Here is a 23628-nt window from a genome sequence, read left to right as displayed (position 1 = left end):
TTAGACAGGCTGGTCTTCGCTTATTGGTTGTCATTTATGGAGAAGGGTCCAAACTTCCTATCAGGGTCTCACATCGACTCTTAAAGCCTACGCGCATGAGTTTGATTCTTCCTTGGGGAGCCTATCACAGAGTGTGACTAATATTTGCATGAAATGCACCATAAATTTATCACCATCAGTCGTTACAAAGCACATAAATGACGTGCAATCGACGCTAGCCTATGGAGCTTTTTGAAACTTACTGCAAATTGAGTACAAGTTGCAACAAATTTAACTTAAATCCGATGTTTATATGCTTACAATCGAAGCATTCGTTGTGTCAGGATTACCGTAGTACTCAAGCTCGACGAAAGTACCTCCTCCTTCTCCCTTGGCAAGTCTTCCCGGATTGACACAAATGCATTTAACCTGATCTTTCTCTTCACCTCTTTCGCCTAGGTTCAGTACCTATACTCAAAAAAGTAAAATCCCCGTTAGCTTCTGTAGGCAAACATTTCAACATCTTGGTTACATATCTCTCGGTCGCAAAATTTAAAACCCAATCTCTATCGGCGCGAGGTGAGGTGCACCTTTCTGTACGACTTATTGGAATTGCTTTGACATTGAAATTGGAATAACCATTTACCTTCACAAAATACTTCATGTCAGAGGGTAAGATAAGAATATCTGGGATCAATGAGATGTTTAGAGCTTCGGGAGCAAGCGAAAAATCCAATGGAGTGTCTTCTGCTGGTGGATACAGAGGATAAAAGCTGTCCCAAAAAAATTGCAAAATAAGTTTAGAATATCAGATAGTAGAGCCCCTCAAACCATATAGACCTACTACCATCATGCGCTAGAACTTCTAAGAGATTAGGACGTGCCTGCGTTGGCTAATTATATGGTTTGCAAGTCTACTCATGCGGTCACTGGTTTTTCCACCCTTAGGAACACGCGAAATCTCTTCTGCACTAAGGTGTTTGAGAACATCCAGAGAGCAGCAACCTATCTTGACCTGAAACCAGAATGTGGATGAAAACTTTGTCCATATCATATCATACTTTGGCTTATCAATGCAACTAAAGAAGGGATCGAAAGATTTGTAACGCCGATAGATAATATAAAATGGTCATGGATAGAGCTCAATCAAGTTACAGTTCATTTGTTTGCCAATCCATCTCTGTTGGCCAACCTTGTCTGCTAAATTAGAATCCAAGCCCTTCAGATAATAAAATTTTGGACTACCAAACTGATAATTCTAGCATCAGCACTCATTTTAGCAAATTTACAGAGGTGGTCATTTTACCTGATCTGCCTCGAAAATCCCTGGATTTGTGAGACTGGTTATCTGAGTACGAATGGTAATATCACTTTAGTAAGCATAACTGCAGAAAATTAATGTGTTCTGAATGATGAAAGATCGAAATCTACAAACATGTACCTGATGCTTAAGATCAGGTGGATGAATATCAAAGGCAGGCTGCACAACCGAGATATTACATTCTATTATCATCTCAATTGTATACAAATTATTTACCCAAAAAAAAAAGGTAAGCAAATTAAACAGATATATACTACTTTTACTCAAAAGTAACATTACCTGAGGGAAAACAAAATCGTGGTTAGCATCCCGTATAGATGGTACAAGAACAACGCGTGCATGTGAACCCATGTATTCAACATGATCTTGCAACTGAAAATAAGATAAAACGAAAAAGGGCATGAAAACCAACACATAGACAGAGTTCTTCAGCACAACTATTACACAACGCTCTGAGAACAAACCTTTCTCAGAATCTCAGTTTGGAATATTTCATCAAAGCTCCTGTCGACTGTTCCTTTCTTAATTTCTGGATGTTCAGAATCAATAAATGGTCCTAGCTGAGAAAAAAAAAATTCAGTTTGTAAACAACATGAATGGTTCAAGCAGTATAATCTTGTTGAAGAAAAATTCAATTCAAGAAAAGTTGGTACTCACCAATATAAGCAACTGAGGCAGCTTTTTGCTTGCATATGCTAGAAGCTCTTTCAGAGGCTCAAACAATAAGTTGTCTGTTGTGGTAAACGGACCTGATGCGATGATCTGTTTAAATACAGAAATTATAGGCTACCAAACACTGATAAACAAACTTGCACGAAATTATGAAAAGTTAGGAAAAAAAACAGCAGTAATTAATAAGCCAATAATGTCCACAGTTGCCCCTCATCAAGTAACATAGACTAAAAGCTTGCATACCACTGATAGCTCTAGTTGTTTAATGGACTGATCAGTTGGCAAAATCTCCTGATCCAAAGCTTGCTTTTTAGCAGGAGGCAAGTTTGCATCAGCAGCAACAGGTAAAGGGACCGAATCTATCAATTTTGAAGCAATGAAGCAGTGTCCACTAGGATTGGTCCCTTCAAAACCTACTATCTGCAGGAATGCAATCCTTCCATGTTAGATTTAGACTACAGTATTTCAAACTTTAAAATCTGACCATGGTTCTATGTCTTTCATGTCCAATTTCCATACCTGGCCTGGAAAGATTGAAAATTGGCTCAAATGTTGTAATTCCATACGAACACGTTGGCCTCCAGAATGCTCTGCACTGTCAAAGATTGAAAGGGAAAGATAAAAACCTTATCTAAAGAAAAAACTATAGATTAACAGAAGTCTCTCAGCTGTGTACAGAAGTAAAACATAGGTAGTTGTGCTTCACATTTAACAAGTCCTTTCCAAGAGTGTTGCCTGAGGGAAGGCTAAGATCCTCAGACACTATTGTTTAATAGCTAAACATATGCAAGGATTGCTTTCCCTATTTGGATGTTAGTAAACTGTTTCACATGAAGAGTATAAAGGAGCGTCCAGGACTTTCTACCTGCACTGCAACAAGGTGGATTTGTCGTTCAAATGGCCCTCTCCATCACAACAGATCATGCCAGCAGTAAATATAATTTTCTGAAACAAAACAAGTTTACATCATCAACAGCTTCAGGATGACTTGCAGAGGTTGAGTTTCCAAAACACCTTCCCACTATCAGGGGAGGGGGAGGTACCATACCTGAGATGAAACTGTAGGGTCCAGCGGTTCCTCATACTGGCCAGATGAAACTAATGCAGTTGCATACTTTCGAATTCGGTTTTCAAGTGCGTTAAACTAAATCAGCAAAAGATTAAGTTAGTTCAGAATATATAATTATATATGGAGGTTAAGATCAACATACTATAATAAGTTTCACTTACCCTATCTTCAATTTTATCGTACATAAACCTACAACCTATTTCAGGTCCTGAACCATGGATTACTAAAGAACACCTCTTTCCAGGTTTAACCTTCCTGATGAATTCATCATCCCCAGGATTCTCATTACCTTCCTTCTCCCCATTCTCTATATTTGGCTTATTATTGATGCTGAATTTCACAACAAACTTGTCTGTTCGTCGCCCAAAGGGAGTTACAAGTCTTGATGGTTTTCCAGAAGAAGGAACACTCCCAATTGTTTGTGGCATTGAGTCAGACGTCTCTGAGTAATGGTTCTGAGATTCAGATGGTGGAGTGCTAGGAACCTCGTCCTTTATATCTACATACTCATCATTCAGAATCCTGCACGCAGTTTCTTGTCAAATACTGAATTTTGAAACTAGAGTCACAATAACCCCATATCTACAATAATTCAAGCCACCACAAACACACAAACAACTACAGATATAAACAGAAAAGTGAAAAAACCATATATTGTGCTCACATGTCCACATCTCTGCTTGAGTAGATATGCAGATTGGGCTCTGGTTCATCGATGGCTACTTTCTTCTGTTCTTGCAAATACCCTAAAAACCCATCCATTTCCACATCGTGTACCACCGTTCCATTCATTTGCCTGTCCCAAAATCAAAATTTAGCCGATTATAATTGGCAACACAAGTTAATCACCAAAAAAAGAAAAAAATTGGCAACACAAGTCTGTACAAAAATTAATCACTTTCTCTGTTGAGTCAGCGACCATAACAAAAATATAGCCTCAGATACAAAACTGAATCACTCCAAACGTTTTAGTAAAAATCGTAAATTGGGGGAAATTGGGAGAGAAATGAACCTGTTGAGGTAGTAAATTTCCCAGCTCGTAACGAGATCGGAAGGCGAAAGACTCAAATTTATGCAGAATGTAGCACCTAATCGACAATTGAGCCATCAATACGCACTCTTTTGTAAAAATTAGGGATTGAATTCAATTGGGAACAAAAATGCGAAAGATCTTACATTTCTTTAGGATTTCCTTTTCGTCGTCGAAAGTGAAACCGCTGCTGCTGAACTCCTCTTTGATTTGGCCTTCCATGTTGCGCGCTCTGGTTCTCTCTCTCTCTCTCTCTCTCTCTCTCTCTCTCTAGGGTTTCAGAAGCTGCCACTCTGGGAGTTGCAGAGAAATGGCGGGAAGATTGAGATTTTTGGTGGGTAAAACTGTTCTTTATTTCCTATAATGCCCTTTTTTTATTGTCGATTCCCACGTCTCATGACTGCAACGACATGTCGTTCATAATTTCAGACTAATTGTTCCGTCTTTTGGTACAATTTGGGCCAAAGCGAAAAAGCCCACCTGTAAACATTGGCATTAGTAAGCCGAGCTATATTCACCCCAAAAAATGCCCAACTCTAGTTGAAATCCTTCTTATGAACGTAATGTGGGGTTACCTCACCCAAGCCATAACGTGTGCATTTCTATTAACATTATCCAATCATCACCGGATGGTTCAGTGGTCGGAGGGGAATTTCAAGTTCGTATTCTACACGGCATGTTTTGGGTTCAATTCTTGGCCTGGTGATCAAGAAAATGTTAAAATACCTCTATGATTCTTGTCAGCCCCTGGAATGGTGGATTGTCGTTGCAAAGCCACTAGCTGATCTCCTTTTTAAAAGAAAAAAAAAATATTCATTTGTGCAATTATAACTCGTAATGCTTAAATAAGTAACATTATGTGTGATTTTAGTCATAGACATTACAAGTTCTTTGTGATGACTTGATCTTAGTCATGCTCCGAATACCTCCATCACTTGTTTTATCATTCCTCATTTCAATCATTCTGTCAAAATCCTCTATCTGAAATTTTCACTTCTTGTATCATTCCCCATTTCAATCATTCTCTCAAAACCCTTTATCTGAAAATTTCATTTCCGCTATTATGCGCTATTGGATCACTAAAGATTGAACCTTCTCCAAATCCGCCATTGTTCTACATCTTCCTTCTTGGTTAGATGCAGTGAGCTCTATGGCTGCCTGACTTTGATTCGTGGTAGTAGTAATGGTTTAAGCTTCATAGGTTAATTTAAGGTCTTAGTTCTTTTACGTAGATTGGATACATATATCATGCTATATATGTATGTTTTTAAGTTGTTTGTGCGACTTTTAATTCGGAATGTTATTTTAAATTTTTTTGGTTTGATTTAAAAAAAAAAAATTAAAAAAAATCTGTAAATGGAGATGATTGTGGAAATATCTCTACTGCACGTTGAACAATGCTTGCATACCAAGTAATCTAATTCCCTTTTTTTTTTTCTTTTTTTTTTTTTTTCATAGTGTTGTGTTGACATAAACGATTAACGAATTAAACAAATACTATTTGGACATGATTATTCTGCAAGAACTCTCCAAGAGGAGGTCGCCCTTGTCTCAAATCCCATAGTGATCGTCGGACGGTACCAAAAGTCAGTTAATCTAGAAACGCTGAAGGGTTGCCTTAGTGGTCAAGCAACAGTGATCATATCTGTCTAACTTTGAGCTTTGAATATGAGTAGAGATGAATGTTTTGCTGCGGGTAAAATTTGCAATTTAAGAGAAGAATTCGTAGGTTTTCGCTTGCAAGATGATACTCCGTAGGGCACCGATGGGTGCTAGAATCATCAGGGTAACTCCCAGTATAATGCATATCTGAAATAAAACTATAAGTCAGCACTATGAGTGAGCCCGAAGAACAAGTAATCGAAGCAAAAGAAAGCGCAGCATACCCAGTTTATGAACCAAGATAGACTGAAAACTCTCGGTTTGTAGATGGCGAGCCACATGATGCAGGGAAGCTGCAGATTAAGAGCAGCATTGGAAAGTTAAGCTCTATTTGACATGTTATCGAAGCGTTACTGCAAATTCGCAAACCTGAGGAAGGAAAAAGGGTACGTGTGTGTGTGTTTATGTAGGGAAAATGAGAGCATTCAATCCTTTAATTTTCTTACGAAGTATGTAGTTGGGGCAAAAGCAAATCCTCCAAAGAATCCGAGAAGGCCACCAAAGAAAGGGATGGCCATACCGACGACCATGGTAAATGCTTCCAAATTAAGAACACATTATATGGTCAGTACTGAAAATTAGCATGCAAATCAGGAAAGCACTTTGCAGTAGTGAGGAGAATTGTAAGCTAACTCAATTCACGTACCAACATATGTCGTGCGAGTAACGAAGCGAAGGATGAAAGAAGGCTCAAAGTTCATTTTCGTGACGAGAAAAGTTTCAACCATGTCAAAAACTCCCATTGCGAAAACTTGGTAGCTTCCAATGACATGGATCACAACAAACATGTTAGCCGCTGCAATTAGCCAGACAGGTTTTTCGAGTGAGATGAGGACGTTGTCTTCAACAGTGTTTCCGTAAATATAGTAGCCAACAAAAGAAACAGGGAAGTAGCACAAAGCCACCACAATGTATGCCACAATCACTCCTTTCCACATTGGTCCCTTGGAAGGCTTCTCGGGTGTGGAAGGAATCGTTGCTTGGATCTCCAAAACGACATTGTGGCCGGCATAGGCAAATGCTATCTCTCCCAAACCACTAAAGAAGTTGAAGACAGCTCCGGAATTGGATTTAGCTTTGTAGCTGTAGTCCACATCCGGTGCCTTCCCCCTGTGTATGGCAGCTCCCCATGCAATCGTTGAGTAACTGCATATGATCACAAACAAGATCCAACACAGGAATGGTAAGAAATCGGATCACAAGAAAAAGTAACCCAAAATTTTTGTCAAGGCCAAATGATTGTGCGCAGTAGCGTTTGAATAAACCTACGTATACATACGAACAAGCAAAACACTGTCCACTTCAGTTCGAATTATAAAATTTTGGGAATTTGGTTTGTAATTGGTCTCGATAGCATTACTTGGGAATCAAGAAATCTCTAGAATTAACGATACTAATTGGGGGATTTAATTAATTACCTCAAGGACATGACTGCAGCGGCAAGTGAGATACCAGAGACGGAGTTTAAGTTGGGGAGGTGGGAGATAACAAAGTGGACAGAAGCAAAAATAAAAATCCATAAGGTGAGTTTGATGTCTTTGCAGCTAGGGCAAATCACATCATGGAACTTCTTCAATGATTTTCCTCCTGTGACCATATAGACAATATTGACACCAACTTCCACAACTAGCTGTTGGGGTACCACAACCCAGAGCCCCAGCTTCTCCCCAAAGGCATGCTGTCCCAGCTCGTGGTACCTATCGAACCGCTTCCCCGGCACCATTTCATGCATCTCAACCATTTGCCATAGCGTGTATAGGGTGATGATCCATGACAGAAGCATGACAGCCACACCAGGACCCCTGTGATTTTAATTTCCCAAAAATGGAAAACCCCATTTAATTTTGTTAGGAATCAAAATTCTGTTTGAAATTGGCAGAAAGAGATCATATACAAAAATTGTAACTTTGTAACATTCAATTTGGAATGGATATGGCTAAATGAGGAGTGCCAGAATCGCTACACTGCGGATGTTAATTCCAAGATTCCTAATCAAATTATGGGAATGAAAGTGACAAAACAAAACAAAGGGTAGTTTAGTGATGTTCACACTCCCGTTTTCTCCTCGTGCACTCATTTTCTTGTTTCTGCCCCTTGATTTTCCTCTGATTTATTCGGTCCAAAGGTTAGCGAAAATAACTTGCCATGAAACGAACGTATAGACATATACATACCATCCAAGCTCAGACATGGCATACGGAAGGCTGAGGACACCAGCCCCAACCATGGCAGTGACATTGTGGAAAGCCGAGTACCACCATTTGGCGTTCCTAGCAGAAGTGACCGGAAGCCAATCCTCAATTTTCTTCTGCCTCGCCTCTTCGGCTTCCATCGATGATTCTGCCATTCTCTCTCTCACTCTCTCTCTGTCTCTTTCTCTCTCTCTCTCTCTTCTCACCAACAGATCGAACTCATAAATGGCAGAAAAATGGGACGATGATAGCATAACTTACACAAAGCCATGACCTTTGTTTATATACTAGTCAGTAGAATGCAAGAATGCCCAAAATAGCAAACGCGTTGGCCAGATTAGGAAAAGGAAAGCCTTCCGTTTAGGGGGAGTCTTTGATCTGGATGACAGTATGGAAAATTACCACCAAGCCCCCATTTTCTCACTCCTAGTCCTTGACAACTTGCTCTTGCCGTAAACTCCAGAGGGTTCAAATGTAAAATTACCTGTGAAAGCCAACCCTAAGTCCCTCCAGCCTAACGGTCTCCAAACTCCTGGGGGGACTTGACCTCTGAGACCCTTCAAACATGGTTCCAGGGGGACCATGTCCTTGTCTTTAAGACAGGCTCCCACATTTCTCTCTCTCTCTCTCTCTCACTATCTCTCTAGGGCATCCCATCCACATACTATGCTTATCGGTGGCATTATTTTGGTGATCTCAACTCTTTTATTTATTTATTTATTTTATTGTTATTAAGATATTTTTCGAATAGGTCGAATCCACAATCTATCATAATCTAAACCGCTAACCAATCATAACCCTAACTCATTTTTCGTTTATGTTTAATAGCTAGGACATAACTTATGTCAACGTGTCATGTCGAGAGCGAACTTTGAGTTCCGCATTGACTTTGCATCCTCCTATTTGTAATTTGGGAAATTTGGGTAACTGAAAAATGGAAAAAGAGAAGAAAGTTGAATGCCGTACGAAATTTCTTCTGGCAGATGACTCCTGTAAAGAGGAATTCTGGCCGGTGTATCAAGTACACATCATGTTACAGCAAACTAAGAAATCAAATTTGTGGACGGAAACAAATCAGCGATATATGTTAACGCGAAAATGACAAACATCTTGAACATCACCTTTACGTACGTGATCTGCTTTAGTGTTTGTGATAATCTGAGTTTTAAGTCGATTTTACAGAATCATAGAGCAGATTGTGGTTGTTAGCAGTAATCTGATATCGAAAGCTTTACAGAGGTATGAAAGACAGAAGCGAATTCAAAGCATCCGCGAATATATTCATGTCTCTAACCAATAGTTTGATGAAAAGAAAAACGAGAACAGCAGGGAAAATACAATATGCACAGATACTATAAAACATGTAACCCTTTAACATTTCTTGAACATTATTCAGACAACTTTTACAACTGGTATGAAACTATGCACATATCCACAAAGATTATAAAAATATGTGATCGGTAAGGGGGGAAAGGATAATAAAGAAAGAAGTGTATCGATAAAGAAAAACTTTTTGAGAACTCACCACAGTTCTAATCTATCTACAGGCCTAAGCAAGAACACCAACCCGTTTATACATACTGATCAAGTAACTAGAGGACCAGAGTGTTTGTGACTTTGATTCGACCAAGTGGAGCTAATTGATTCGTTCACATCCAGACCTTGCGCGCCAACAGACAAATATTGGTTTATTAACTTCTTACTGAGGGAATTATGTTTGAAGCTTGCTTGTGGATGTGGTGGTTTGCCATTTGAGCTAGAGGGTCCCAAAATGTCAACACCCTTCTCTTTGTCCATGAAAGTAGGGGAAGACAGTGACTCAGCTGGAAAAGCCAAATGGGGCCTTGCCTGAATCACACCGTGTGATAAACCAGCAGTAAATTTCATTTTAGTGTATGGGCTCGGAAGAAAACTCCTTACAGAAACTGTCCTTTTGTTGTTTGGGAGGGAGGAAGATTTGGCATACATCTGCCGAAGAGGGATTGGATTGTCGTCCAAATCTACGCAGGTGCTAAATGACTCCACCGAATCATTATCTCTTAAGTATATGCTAGATTCCTTTTTTTCTTTCCTCCTCCGCCATTGAAGAAGAAACTTAAGGCGCCTTGCAGCATAAGTTACAGAACTTGACTTCTTATTGTTTACTGTGTTGGGTGAGCCAAATTGTCTTAGCTCACCTGAGAATGTGTTGAATTGCACGCCTGACTGATCGCAATTGGCATCAGAAGCATTGTCAATGCCTGTGTATAAGAATATCTCTGCATCAGGAATTCTGAAAGAGGTTCCCGGACTGCCTCCAATACCCTGCATTCTCAAATGGGAAACAAGGGCGCTCCTTGCTTTACGGTCCTGACGATTGGAGATCCCTCCAGCTGAAATCAATTCCTTGATCAGAAGTTCGGACGATGCTGACTTTGGCCTTCGTTTAAGAATATCTAGAGGGGTCATGCCGCCAGAGTCACGGATGTTCAAATCAATTGATGGAACAGTCATGAGGAGTTCCACCAAATTAGATTGAACATTCTCAATTACAGCCATGTGAAGAGCAGTTCGTCCATCATTGTTCTTAACATTAACAACGTCCTGCATGTTCGCAATATCACCACATACTAATTGCTTAATGAGCTCAATCTGTTTGTCCAGTGGCCGGAAACCAGGGCTTCTGAAACCAGACACTGCCAAATGCAGAAAGGTGTCTCCATAATTGTTTGATGACGTGGTTAACGAGGGAGATGCACGAATTAGGACATCCACCACAGCCAAGTGACCCCTATAAGCGGCCACATGTAGAGCTGTGTTCCCTTGATTATCTACTATTGTGATGGTATCGAAGAATGCTATTATATACTCAACCACCTGCACGAAAGGATGATCAAACTTCAACATTAACATTGCAAGTAATAGTTCAATGATTAAAAGAAAGTACAAAAATCAGTCAGCAAAGACACTCTGCATGTTCACCAACCGATGAATGATATATTCGCAGGTTCAAATCTTTATATCACCGAGCAAGAAAATGAATTAAACAGAAGAAAAAGAGACTTCCTTTCATGTATAGAAAGAGTATTTCAGTCAAGTTTTGGTGCCCGTGAGGACATTAAATTTGGTGAGCAGCCATCACGATGTTGAAGCCAAATAAGCACACACATAAACTGAAAAAATAAGAAAATAAGTGAAGAAAAATCTTTCCGTCTTCTGTAAACCTTACTAAGTTTCACATCCAGAGTAACTTCAATTACATCAACATTCTACAAAACGATACCAAAGTAACCGAATTCAATCATCTAACAAGGTAACAAGCATATATGTGACCTCACCTCAACCTGCCCTCTGCCAGAGGCTGTATGCAAGATGGTAGATCCCTGAGCATCTCTATAAGCCAAAACATCCTCACAATCCCCAAGCAGGTCCCTCAATATCTCCAAATTGCCACCTCTAGCAGCGGCATGAACCGCCCGGTTCATCATTTCCCACTTGAAATCCGATGTAACATCACCCAACCTCTCTTCAAGTTCTCCATTACTGAGGCTAAACCTTGGAGACACTGAGAAATCAAGCAGCAGCCTGAAAACCTCAGAGTTCTTGCTCCTGGCAGCAGCATAGAAGATGTCAGTGACTCCATACTCTCCTTCTCCAAAAACAAGAAGAGGGTCTCTCCCCAGCAACTCTCTGACAAACCCTACATCCCCGGCCGAGGCCGCAGTGTAGAGAAGCCATCCGCCGTAGCCGGCCCTGATGAGAGAGTTATGTCCCCTCTGCATTTGGCACTCGTGGAGGAGCCTCTTGGCAACTTGTGACCGGCATTTGGCAACATCATCGAACTGAGCCTCGTCGTCCCAGACAGTTTCAAGGCGGTGGATGCGGCGCAATGAGGTCAGCTTGATGAGGAGGTTGGTGTCAAGGTGAAGAAGCTCACTGACCAAATCATATAAGCCATTGGCTGCTGCCCAATCGATTGGTGATGCATACCACCATTGGTCTCCGGTGCTTTCCCACCTTAAAGGGAAGTAAGATGGTGGCATTGTAACACAAAAAATGGCTACCAAATACTCAAATAGCAACTCTCAGAGGAATTTAGTCAAACACATGGAGGCAAAACACAAAACCCAGAAAAACAGAGCACGCAAAAGCAAATCAGAGATGAGACATAAAACGAAAGTGGAAGGGCCCAAGAGGGTAAGAAAGGAAGTTCATTTTGGTGGGAAAGTTGCAGAAAAGCTAAAGATTTAAGCTTTTTATTGGCTTGAAGGTATGAAAACCAATGCAACTGAGTTTGTTAAACCAAAAAAAAAAAAAAAAAAAAACAGATGGGAGAAGTGACCCATCAACTGTATGGGAACAACATGCAGTTTTGGATCAAACCCAATAGATATTGTACTGAGAAATTGAGATTGGAGGACTGGGAGGAGAAGATAAAGCAGGAAAGGCCACTGTTTCCAGATGAAGCTCTGGAGGTGAAAAGATAAGCAGGGGAGAGGAAAAGTGAGGAGATTATAGGAAGATAATAACAAAACAAGAGGAAAATGGCCACTTGATTTGATGGGGATTTTACTAACTTATATGGTGGAGGGAAAGTTCCAGACAAAAGCATCGAATGATACAGATTAGCTTTGGGTCCCTGAGAGTCCAGTGCAGATTGAGAATTGAAGTGACAGAGTGAGAGAGAGAGAGAGAGAGAGGGTGTTTTATAATGTTTGCATAGGTGACTGGTGACGGACCAAACTAGGAGAAAGTAGTTTGTTCAACTGTTTTTAGCACATTTTTTATGAAGGGATAGATTTCAAACGACCGGCGGTGCCGGTTCAATCGACTCTTGGTAAAAGCTTCTCGGTAAAGTCTTCCGTCCGCTCAAGACACACACAAAAGTCAGTTTCACACATGTATAGCACTTACCTCAAGGGTTGATCGTGTTAGTTGAGCTGGGTACTCCCGTCCCTTAATTTTAAGGAATTTTATCATTACTTTGATGTTATTTAAAAAGATCGTCATTTAGTACTACGGTCTGGTGGTATTCTTCTTCATTTGAAAGTGAGAGGTCTTACGTTTGAATCTCATGTTTGGCGAATTCGATACCAAATTAGGCTATCCATTGTGTGGTTTAGTCAAACTCTCCTTCCCTTTAGTGTAAAAATATTGATGTACTCATAAAAAATAAATAAAAATAAACAAGGGGTCAAGTAGGGCAGAAGGAAGGGTCGAGGGGTCACACCGAGGGTCGGGGTATACTATGGTAGGGTTGTCCTAATAATCAAGGTGTATAAATAGAAAGTTGGGAGGTTGGTTTTTAAATGAGAGGACAAAATGGCATGTGCACAGTTTGATTTGTTGTCGTTGAGAAACATGAATGCATTTATCTCCCATTTCACTACACACTCATGAGAACTTCGGCACTTCATCGTTAACTGTCACTAAAGCCAATAATAAATTGGGAGTTCATCAAAAGTGGGTGGCAAGGGCAGAGTCAGAAAATTTCGTAAGTGACGGCTATAACTTTTGTTTCCTTTGTAAGCCTAATGGGGTGGACTAACTTCTTTTTCACTAATTAGGAGAACTGAATCGAAATTTGCACTAAGTTATAGTCTAAGGGTACGTTTTTGCTCACTATTCTCAAATAGTGGTAATAGTCATTAACCTATTTATTATTGTTAAATGAGTTTAAATTTTGAGAAATTATAGCTAAAAAAAGGGCTTTGTCGCTTAGTGGATGGTCAGAATGGTCAGAAAGGAAGAGTCATAAGAACTTTTTTTAATTTATGAATACGGACATGTCCTTAGTTGGTAGAAAGAAAAAAAAGTTAAGAAGAGTTTCAAAGTAAGTTAGTACCAATAGAATAGTTGGAGGGTAACATGGCTTAGCAAATTAGTGTGGTGCTCCAGTACAGCTTAATTCACGTTCATTTTATTGTTTGTTTAAAAAAAATATTAGTGGATCACGAGACAAGTTTAATTAAGTGAAATTCATATAATCTTTATTTGTTTATTTGAGATACAGAAATGGAAAGATGAGTTAGGGTCCACGTGATCCAACAATATCTCGAAATGCAGCATCACCTTCTAACAAACAGTCAAAAGATTCGTCCAGGATAACAACGACAAATGCAAACGAAGAAACGGATAACCCCATCTATCCAATCATCTATGTCCAAAATTTCATTGAATTTAGCAAGTTGTCCAAGTTAAGCCAATCCTTAACGCCCTAGGCGCGGCGTCTGTAGCACTCTCCCCCAATGCACACAAAGCCGGTGTGTCCAGAATGCAATTTCACCGGAGATGATGTAGAAGCCGAGGTCTTTCACTCGGTGTAAATTCTTGATGGGATTTCACCACTACAACAATAACCCAGCCTTATATAATCATACAGCTCCATTGCGCCAAGTCTTTCGTTAGCTTCAAATGCTCCACATCTTTTTTTTTCGGTCTCTTTCAAATTCTTCCTAGGTCTTCTTCTACACTTGCCACAAGCCTATGTCTCATAATTGCATATTCTAGCCAGAGCATGTAAGTCTTTAATTCACATATCTAAACTATCGTAACCGATTTTCTCTTGTATCAGATTTTTTATGCCTTTGCCATATGCCTCCGTCTCATAGTCTCCACTACAACAGAATTCGGAAAAATGGCACCGACACCAAGGCAGTGGTTGGTTGGGACTTCGACACTGTAGACTGCTGTTGATAAGGAATAAACCACCTTAGCTAGCATAGCTGCAATGATCTATTAAACTTAGCATAATAAACTTACCGCTACCCTACAATATATGTTTGCCAACCCGACGAGAATCGGACTTAAAATCAAACACCGTTAATTGTCTTCGGGTTGGCAAACATCACAATGCTTATGCTAACCAAAGAGAATAATAGCAAGCAAAATAACAAACAAGGAATCGAGGGTAGAAGCAAAATAAGAGAAACACATTCCATACGACAACCCCATCATTTTTGCCTTTATATTCAAACTTCAAAAAACTAGAGTACAAAATGCCATATTAGCGTTTTAATCAGCAAAAAGGGTAGGAGAGGAGGAACTCATAAAACTGACAATGTCTAAAGCATAAAAAGTAGAAAACTCCGAGAGGACGCACGATAACACTTCTTATTCTGAACTCCAAACCATAACACTTGAAAAGCCTAGAGACACTCAACACTACGGAAAATAAAAGCCTTGGATCCTCAAGGATTATAGATTTAGCAGGTGGACGCTACGTGCACGATCAAGTCAACCACACGGGAACTGTAACCCCACTCATTGTCGTACCATGAGACGAGCTTAACAAAGTTATCGTTCAATGCAATTCCAGCCTTGGCATCAAAGATGCTTGACCTGCAAGAGCACCAAAACACCTAATTAGGCTACATTCACGGTATCTACCAAACAATCAGCAAAAACAATAAAGGAGAGCATAACAATCCCACGTTTTTTATGGGGCAAACTTCGATTCAAAACTGTTTTTAACATATTGACAATGGATAACAATACCAAATTCATCAAAAATGGATTTAATATTTTACCTGCTGTCACCAATGAAGTCAGTGGACACAACATCATCTTCGGTGTATCCCAAGATACCCTTCAGCTTGCCCTCAGACTCCTCTCTGTTCATGACAGAATCACAGATAAAAAATAGCACCACAACAACGTCATGGTTATTTAAACAGCAACATCCTGATAAAGGATAGCAAACATATAGAAGAACAGAGCAAAGCTTACTTGATAGCAGCCTTGATCTGGTCATAGCTTGCAGCCTTCTCAAGCCTGACAGTAAGGTCAACAACTGAAACATCAACAGTGGGCACACGAAAAGCCATTCCAGTCAATTTTCCGTTAAGTGCTGGGAGCACCTTTCCGACAGCCTTCATAAAACACACAACATCCAAACACATTAGTCAAGATAGCATTGCAAGACACCTTAAAAGAGACAGTCAATAGTAAAGAGCATTGTTAATCAAAATTCACCAATTACCTTGGCAGCTCCAGTGCTGCTAGGAATGATGTTGAAGGAAGCAGCACGTCCACCTCTCCAGTCCTTCTGTGATGGACCATCAACAGTCTTTTGGGTGGCTGAATAACAAGGTAAACATTAACTTAGGTTAGTTTCAAATTCAATTCATGTTATAAAAAAACCTACAACTTCAAAACTCAAGAGTCAAAGCTCACCAGTGATGGAATGCACTGTGGTCATGAGACCCTCAACAATTCCAAACCTGTCGTTGATAACCTATGAACAATTGAAAAGAAAAACAAGGTAAATCACAAACATTCATTAGTGCTGAAAGCAGTAACCACCCACAACAACAAACAGACTCAAACCTTGGCAAGGGGAGCAAGGCAGTTGGTGGTGCAACTAGCATTGGAAAGAATGTGGATGTCTGGCTTGTATTCCTTCTCGTTCACACCGACAACGAACATGGGAGCATCCTTGCTGGGGGCAGAGATGATAACCTTCTTTGCACCTCCCTGGATACAAAAATCAAACAATTCAGCTCTACAACTGAAAAGTAATCATCTAAAACCATATGAACTCCACATACATAGACAAGATCACCATAGAGGCTACAACAGATCAAACAAAGGTAACTTCGGAAGTAACAATTAAAAAATTCCAAATGCCTGCATCTTATGTAGGATCTATTAACGAAATCATAATCACTATATAGGCTACAACAAGAAGTAAGCCCAAATAACCTAAAAAGTACTAAGTGAATTCCAAATGACTAACACAGATACAAGAAGCGCAATCACAATATGGACAATCATGATAAACCACCATAAATTTCACATGCTATTTTCTTAAATCAAAGCATGCCGTACTGATCAGAGCAATAATATCACAAAACTAATGGAAAGAGAGTAAACCTTGATGTGCGCAGCGGCTTTCTCCTTGTCAGTGAAAACACCGGTAGACTCAACAACGAAGTCAGCACCGGACTCACCCCATGGGATCTCCTCTGGGTTCCTGTAAGAGATCAAGCAATTAAGCATTGAAATCTATGAAACAAATCAAACATAGCACCAAAAAACAACAAAGTGGGTTCTATGCTAAGTTCAATAACTGAGAGTAAGAAACAAATTGTACCTGATCCCGAAAACGGTGACGGGCTTCTCACCGAAGAGAAGGGTCTTGGAGTCCTTGACCTTGAGCTCATGATGCTTCCATGGACCATGGACTGTGTCGTACTTGAACATGTAGGTCTAAACACAAAAACAATCACACAAATCACTAATCAAATCCGAAACCAAAAACCCAAAACCCTAATTCTGAAAACCCTACAAAATAACACAAAAAACTTCAAGTAAATAACTCACCATGTAGTCGGTGGTGATGAAGGGATCGTTGACAGCGACAAGTTCAACATCATTCCTCTGCAGAGCGACCCTAGCAACCAATCGTCCGATTCTACCGAATCCTAAACCATTTCAATTCAAATCTCAATCAATTCACAGATCAAATCAAAAATGAACAAACCAAAAATCAAAACTCAAGGCGCCATGGATCTAATCATCACCGTTGATTCCGATCTTGATCTTTTTGCCAGATGTTGCTGATCGATACAAACAAGAACAACACAGAAATGGTCAGAAAAACACAAAAAAATTACAGAAAAATCAACAAAAAAAAAAAAAAAACACAAGATCTGCAGCAAAAATGGCGAAATCGAAATCAATAATTGAGAATCGAGATCAATAGATCAATACCCATGACGATTGTAGAGAGAGAAGGTATAGTCTAGAGAGAGAGGCAGATAAGAAGGCTGATTGAGGGTTTTAGAAGGTAGTGTGAGAGAGTGTGAGTTACGAGAGAGTACATATAGCGGCGAAGGGGTAAAAGTAAAACCGGTGGGTGGTCCTGATCACGTGGAGTGGTTTTTATTTGACAAAAAGAAAGTCGCTTTGCAGCCGTTGATTACGTTTAGGGCTTTGTATTAGCCGCTGGATTTCCGCTCTCCCGCCGTTAGGTCACGCGACGAATGCGCTTTGGAGATTTCGCATTCATGGGAAGTGCGTGGTGAGCAAGTTGGTCTGGGTGCACGTTGCGCGCGTGAGGGTGGGGTCCGCGCTTTTCTTTTTCTTGGAATATGCGGACCACGATGCGGTGTAGAAGATGACGTGGCGAAATTGAATTGGGCTTGATAAGTGAAAAGTCCAATTGGAAAGAGTGGTTCAGGATCCTCTCTTAATTTAAAAAAAACTTAATTTGTTGAGCAGACAATTATGATCGTTAAAATTTGATCTAACTGTTATAAAAAAAAAGACTTTTTAAAGTAATAATAATTATAGTTGTTGGATTCAATTGTTACGATTTATTGCTCAACAGACTCAGTTTTTTAAAGGTCATAAGAGGATCTGATCCGGAAAGAGTGGCGTGAGAATGAGCTCATGTGAGCTTGAGCTTATAGGATTACCGGTCAAAATTGACCTAGGGTAAACACAACTTGCGGATGTTCTAGATAATTCTACGGTTTTTCCAACTTTTTTTTTACGGTTTTATTGCGAGGAAGATGGTGTTCACATGTTACTTTTAAGTAATTACTTTTAAATTTAAGGAAAATTAATGAAAATTGTTTGAAAATTTTGAGTTTTAATAATAAGGATAAAATAAAGGGTAAAGTAAATAGTATATGATTGACTTTTTAGTGTAAAAATATAATTTTTCGTTAAAGTGAACAGTACCACAGGCTTTTCGTTAAAACTCCCTTTAATTTACTCAATCTCAACCTTCTAATGCACTTTATTGGCATTTCGAACAAATGCATGTCTATGAGCTTATTTGAAAATACATTTAAAATAACTCAAAACGTTTTTAGGGAAATTATTTTTGAGTTCCAAAAAGACTTCAAGTGTTTTTGAAAGAAGCACCATATTATGTTTCTTGCATTAAGCACTTTAAATATTTTTCCAAAAACCACTTAAATTTTTACTAAAAATTAACTTCAAAATCACCTTCACAAAAAATATTTTCAATTCTTTTAAAAGTCCTTTTGAACCTTATTATTTGTGGAGTGTGGAGTGATTGAATTTGTGTGGTTTTTCTTTGGGAGTTGTTAAGTGGGCCAATTTCATAACAATGGACGCCAAACTTTTATTTGTCTACAAGTTTGCAATAGTATGGAGCCCACTAAATTTGTGGTTCAACTCCCATATGCATGTTTTAGAAGGGCTTCAAACATAACCTTTGATGTGGCATATTCTTCTATTTATTTGATTTAACGGTTTAAAATTAATAAGGTATGTAAGAAGTAAAATATGTGTATTAATAACACTACCCAAGCAATAATGTATTCTTTATGACAACTTGGCAAATATTAAATTATTTGATTAGACGTAGCAAAAACAAATTTTCCTCGAGCAATTAACAAATCAAATAAAGCAAGTAACCAACTAAATAATAACAAATATAACACCTTTTGAAATTGATTTAACAATGCCAAGTTGATGGTTTTTTTTTTTTTTTTCAAGAAAAGCGAATAGCTGAAGGCTTCGCTGCAATAGTCTACTTTTTCGAATCTTAGAAAAACTCACATAAGCATTTTTGTCTCTCCATGACCATCATCATGTAATCCGCAAGCATAAAAAATTGAACTCATAATATGTTATATGAAATATAAATATGAAATTCGTCGTCAATCAATGAATCACCTTATGGTAACTTTATCGAAGTTGGTGTCGAAGTTGGAACTTGGAACACACTCTAAAAGGCACAATTCTGCTACAAAACAAACTCCACAAGAGAATTTTGAAAGATTGTTGTTGTCATCATGCCTTACCCATGGATGATGATGCATCAACTCACTCACAACCATTGCGAATTGACCTTTAAACTTTATCAAATAACTACTAGTATTATAGACAGTATGCGCAATCATCCATTCCAAAGTTGGAATAATTTATATACGAGACAATATGTATTTTTACTGTCCCAATATCATAACCATAATTGTTTATTTTCTTTTTCACAACTCAATTTTAATGTTCGTCTCTATCAAAAAAAATGATGATGACTCAATAATTGAATCATCATGATAGTGTTAATTTTTATCATAATCGTTGATTTATTTTATACATCAGGTTGACTAAACAATTCTTTATTTTAATTGACTATTAGAATAATTAAGGGAATAAGAGAATTCCGAGTCAAGGACGGATGGGGGGAAACCAAATACTCTATCCACTAGAACATAAGTATCATTCTAAGTGATAGATTGGAAAGAAAAAAAGGTGGTAAAAAATTTATGAGCAAATGGTGAATTACTCTGGTGATTATAGTACGTTTATATGAAGTGGATTTGGACTTTGACCTATATATTCTGACTTTTATAAATTTTTAAAAATTTGGTGGGTAAAAGTTTGACATCATTCGTCCTGCATGGGCAATGCTTTGCCACAATCGTGCTATCAAATTATTCTTGCTAAAAATAATATTAAGTTTCAATTCTTTCAACACAGAAAATAAAATACCTAAATATATAGCTAGGCGTGCATGAAACATCACCAACAACCAGGTAGAGGCGTCGATTGACGACCGATTGGTAGGTAAGCATTTTCAATAACAAAAGTCAACCATGAAATGAAATGAGACGCTCAAGAGTAATGGCTAAGTAATTAATCAGTAAGTAACTTGTAGTTTAGTTTGTTAAGCGTATTTGGTTTTGTATTCGAAACTCTACTAAGAATTTTCATAATTTAGATGAACCGGTGTAGTTTATTTTGTCAATTGTAAAAAAAATAATCTATTTTAAACATTAATTAACATAAAAAAATTACCCTACTCTAACTCAACACACACTTAGAGCTGTTTGTGACTATTTTTGCAAACTGAATATGCTAGTAACTGTGTTTTGCTAAAAAGTTGAATAAAAAAAATCGAGTGCTTCTAAAAAAGCATTTGAAAGTTCTTCGTAAGCATAGATATAATGTGGCTTCTCTAAAGAATACTTATCCGACTTAGAAATCAGTTTTAAGTATGTTCTTCTTATTATAGTTAAAATTATTTTTGATTGTCAAAAAATACTCTTATACAAGCAATCCAAAACTTAATCATGCTAAAAAAACTCAATGAATTTGTTACAAAATTGAACACACACTCAGAGCTTGTGTGTGACTATTCTTGCAATCTTAATATGTTCATTATTGCTTTCGTTAAAAAGTTAATTTTTTTTTAAAATGCAAGTACATCTGGAAAAACATTTGAAAGTTCTTCATAAACATAAACATAATATGACTTCTCTAAAGAATATTTATTTTGGTTAAAAACACTTTTGATTGTCGAAAAACACTCTTAGCCCTTATACAAGCGATCCAAAACTTAATCACGCTAAAAAATAATCAATCAATTTGTTACAAATTATATCAGACGTGCATGATGACATAGAACAGGAACAAGACAGTGATCCAATCTTGTCAGTGGCTTTGTTTAAAAACTTGTTGAGATCTGCTAAGTTCTATGCCAAAAAAAATAAAAAACTAAGAATATTATGTATCGCCCAATGATCGATGAACTGTTTGAAGGAAGCTGGGAAGGGAACAATTGAATAAAGTCAAAGGAAGATGCCAGAAATTGTATTAAAATTTGCAGCCGACGGAGCAAGAGAGAAAGCGAGAAAAACAATAGGAATATAACACAGAGTTAGCTGGAAATGTTGGACCTTGATAGTTTGCTTTGTACTTTTCTCAAATTATATAAATTTAGTTCGCTTTGTTCTTAATCGACCAAATCGTGCTTATAGGTACCTCCAGTTGCCCAGCTCATGATGTTTGAACGGATGGAGGGATAGATAAACCCTAATTTGATAGCAAAATTCTCAACGACTTGGATTATGAGTCTATGGCACTGAGTGTTGTTATATATAATAAAGTGACTCAATAGCATACGAGAGTTGGAAACTCAATGAAACCATAAGGGGTGGTCCAAGATAAAGAAATGACAACAATGAACATGAAGGTGGGTCTCGATTTGTGGTCAAGGCAGATAATGTGACGACAAGTGACTTCCTTGTTGGATGCATCATGCCTTAGGCAAGGGCAAGGGATGATATACCTTCAGCTAGATAGTCTTTTTCAGTTGTTTTGGGCTCCGACCCAGTCCAAAATTTAAAAAGGGCATACAATCCGATTTTGGGCCGGACTACGATGCTACTTCTACTTGAGCATTGTTCTGACAATATTATGGCTCACTTGGGTAAAGTCACATTGGTTAGAATGGATGTACTTCTTTTACGCACATGAATAGCTCATGTAATATAGAAGGCGAGGAATCAAATTGTTAGACTTCTATCGTATTTTGTTACTCAAGTGTTCATTCTCATGATTATCGATCCACAAGAAGCACATAACTGGTCTAGAGTGGCAGAAAGCACTTTTCATAAAAATGTTTTTGAAACCAATTCTTAGTTAAAATGCAAGTTAATCTTGGAAAACATTTAAGGTATTTATAGCAAAAAGCACATAACTGGTGCTTATTGTAAGAAGCACTTCAAGTTCATTTTAAAACCCGAAAATATTTTATGTTAAATTGTTATCAGTCATTTTAAAAACACTTCCAAACGAACACAGGCAAAAAAATTTCTTTGAATAGACATGTACGAAAGAACTTCCATAGGCCTATTGGGCCAAAATGTAGGCCTCAATTAACTTGTAAATATGGTGAGGACCCAAACAGAAACTTAGTCAAATAGTTCCTCAGGGAAGGCCACAAACTTTGAACCGAAAATTTAGAATTAATCGGAATTTGGATAAAAATAGGTCAAGGCTGTGCTTTTTCTTTGGAATCTAAAAATGGGTAATTAGTGGGTGCTATAAATATATAGAGCTCATGGTTGTGAAAAAAACACAGGTTGTTCTGCCTTGTCTCTCACGCCACCTCCAAGAAAGAGAAGGGAACAGTTGTTCAATCATCTTCTCTTCTCTTCTTCTTCGTTTCTCTCAACAGCTTTACGATGGCTTCCTCCTCCAGATGGATAAGGCCCGAGGTACTGGAATTATTTCGATTCTCGACTTCTTATATGTTTCTTAAAGGTCAGAATATTGGTTGCTTAGAACCCTAACTAATTAATGTGGCACTCATATACGTGAAATATTTTTTTTGTTGGCCTGGATGCATAGGTGTTCCCTCTATTTGCTGCAGTTGGTGTAGCTGTTGGCATTTGCGGCATGCAGCTTGTTAGGAACATCACCACCAACCCTGAAGTCAGGTACATAGACCCCTTTGCCCGTATGCACAAATAGAAACGATTACAAATAATTATTCGATGGTGTTGATTAATCTCGTGTTATGTATGTTTCAGGGTTACCAAGCAGAACAGAACTGCAGGGGTGCTAGAGAACCATGCAGAGGGTGAGAGATATGCAGAACATGGACTCCGGAAATATGTCCGAAGCAAAGGCCCCCAGATCATGCCATCCATCAACAAATACTTCTCAGATCCAAAGATTCCAAAGTGAATCGAATGATGCGATTCATAGACCTTGCCGGGATTGGAGAACGTAGGACACAAAATTTGTTTGGTAAAAGGGTTTATGAGACGAATTCTGTGCACTGCGAGCTGCCAAGTTGTTGGTGTGTGTATGATCTTGTTTCTCAATAAAGTTCATATTATTCAACTCAGGTCTAAAATTAATTTCCTACTTTGCTTGTGGGCTAAGAAACAAAACCATAGCAGTAATATGAACTGAACTTACAAATCAATGAAGTTAAGACTAATAGAAGAGT

General features: G+C 38.4%; 4 protein-coding genes and 1 pseudogene across 4 annotated transcripts; 1 reads left to right on the top strand and 4 right to left on the bottom strand.

Annotated features, from left to right (window-relative positions):
• Positions 1-143: 143 nt before the first annotated feature.
• LOC125471355 (DNA polymerase alpha subunit B-like) lies at positions 144-4393 on the bottom strand. Its single transcript, XM_048571679.1, has 16 exons — positions 4218-4393; positions 4054-4129; positions 3706-3837; positions 3203-3563; positions 3021-3116; positions 2838-2917; positions 2492-2567; positions 2216-2392; positions 1958-2062; positions 1765-1860; positions 1580-1672; positions 1421-1459; positions 1286-1327; positions 864-994; positions 626-752; positions 144-447 (listed from the first exon to the last, which is right to left on the bottom strand). The coding sequence occupies exons 1-16, from the start codon at positions 4291-4293 to the stop codon at positions 289-291; spliced, it is 1866 nt and encodes a 621-aa protein (XP_048427636.1). The 5' UTR covers positions 4294-4393; the 3' UTR covers positions 144-288.
• A 1050-nt stretch (positions 4394-5443) lies between these two features.
• LOC125471651 lies at positions 5444-8242 on the bottom strand (annotated as a pseudogene).
• A 1033-nt stretch (positions 8243-9275) lies between these two features.
• On the bottom strand, positions 9276-12609 carry LOC103949899 (E3 ubiquitin-protein ligase mib1). The gene is made up of 2 exons (XM_009361038.3): positions 11243-12609; positions 9276-10781 (listed from the first exon to the last, which is right to left on the bottom strand). The coding sequence occupies exons 1-2, from the start codon at positions 11945-11947 to the stop codon at positions 9510-9512; spliced, it is 1977 nt and encodes a 658-aa protein (XP_009359313.2). The 5' UTR covers positions 11948-12609; the 3' UTR covers positions 9276-9509.
• Positions 12610-14844: 2235 nt separating this feature from the next.
• LOC125471560 (glyceraldehyde-3-phosphate dehydrogenase, cytosolic) lies at positions 14845-17744 on the bottom strand. The gene is made up of 11 exons (XM_048572116.1): positions 17619-17744; positions 17429-17464; positions 17229-17329; positions 16999-17114; positions 16779-16878; positions 16233-16379; positions 16080-16140; positions 15886-15983; positions 15633-15775; positions 15434-15517; positions 14845-15245 (listed from the first exon to the last, which is right to left on the bottom strand). Exons 1-11 carry the CDS (start codon positions 17620-17622, stop codon positions 15110-15112), a joined length of 1026 nt encoding a protein of 341 aa, XP_048428073.1. The 5' UTR covers positions 17623-17744; the 3' UTR covers positions 14845-15109.
• A 5010-nt stretch (positions 17745-22754) lies between these two features.
• LOC125471477 lies at positions 22755-23519 on the top strand. The gene is made up of 3 exons (XM_048571906.1): positions 22755-22888; positions 23022-23110; positions 23204-23519. The coding sequence occupies exons 1-3, from the start codon at positions 22856-22858 to the stop codon at positions 23358-23360; spliced, it is 279 nt and encodes a 92-aa protein (XP_048427863.1). The 5' UTR covers positions 22755-22855; the 3' UTR covers positions 23361-23519.
• Positions 23520-23628: the final 109 nt, after the last annotated feature.

Source organism: the organism of the source record quoted next, unplaced genomic scaffold (assembly GCF_019419815.1).
Source record: "Pyrus x bretschneideri cultivar Hongxiangsu unplaced genomic scaffold, Pyrus_bretschneideri_v1 Contig6, whole genome shotgun sequence".
In the NCBI taxonomy this organism is placed as follows: Eukaryota; Viridiplantae; Streptophyta; class Magnoliopsida; order Rosales; family Rosaceae; genus Pyrus; species Pyrus x bretschneideri.
This window is presented reverse-complemented; position numbering and strand designations above follow the sequence as displayed.

Bases quoted from the DNA above. Each gene is read 5' to 3' on its own strand.
- LOC125471477 (XM_048571906.1), top strand. From the start codon at position 22,856: ATGGCTTCCTCCTCCAGATGGATAAGGCCCGAG. The intron at 22,889-23,021 runs GTACTGGAATTA...CTGGATGCATAG, and splicing joins CCAGATGGATAAGGCCCGAG to GTGTTCCCTCTATTTGCTGC. The intron at 23,111-23,203 runs GTACATAGACCC...TGTATGTTTCAG, and splicing joins ACCACCAACCCTGAAGTCAG to GGTTACCAAGCAGAACAGAA.
- LOC103949899 (XM_009361038.3), bottom strand. From the start codon at position 11,947: ATGCCACCATCTTACTTCCCTTTAAGGTGGGAAAGCACCGGAGACCAA. The intron at 10,782-11,242 runs GTGAGGTCACAT...CCTTTCGTGCAG, and splicing joins CTGGCAGAGGGCAGGTTGAG to GTGGTTGAGTATATAATAGC.
- LOC125471355 (XM_048571679.1), bottom strand. From the start codon at position 4,293: ATGGAAGGCCAAATCAAAGAGGAGTTCAGCAGCAGCGGTTTCACTTTC. The intron at 1,460-1,579 runs GTAATGTTACTT...TCGGTTGTGCAG, and splicing joins ACGATTTTGTTTTCCCTCAG to CCTGCCTTTGATATTCATCC. The intron at 1,328-1,420 runs GTACATGTTTGT...ATTCGTACTCAG, and splicing joins CACCTGATCTTAAGCATCAG to ATAACCAGTCTCACAAATCC.
- LOC125471560 (XM_048572116.1), bottom strand. The intron at 16,141-16,232 runs GTTTGAGTCTGT...AATTGTTCATAG, and splicing joins GCCTTGCTCCCCTTGCCAAG to GTTATCAACGACAGGTTTGG. The intron at 15,776-15,885 runs GTAATTGGTGAA...TGTTTTATGAAG, and splicing joins GCAGCACTGGAGCTGCCAAG to GCTGTCGGAAAGGTGCTCCC.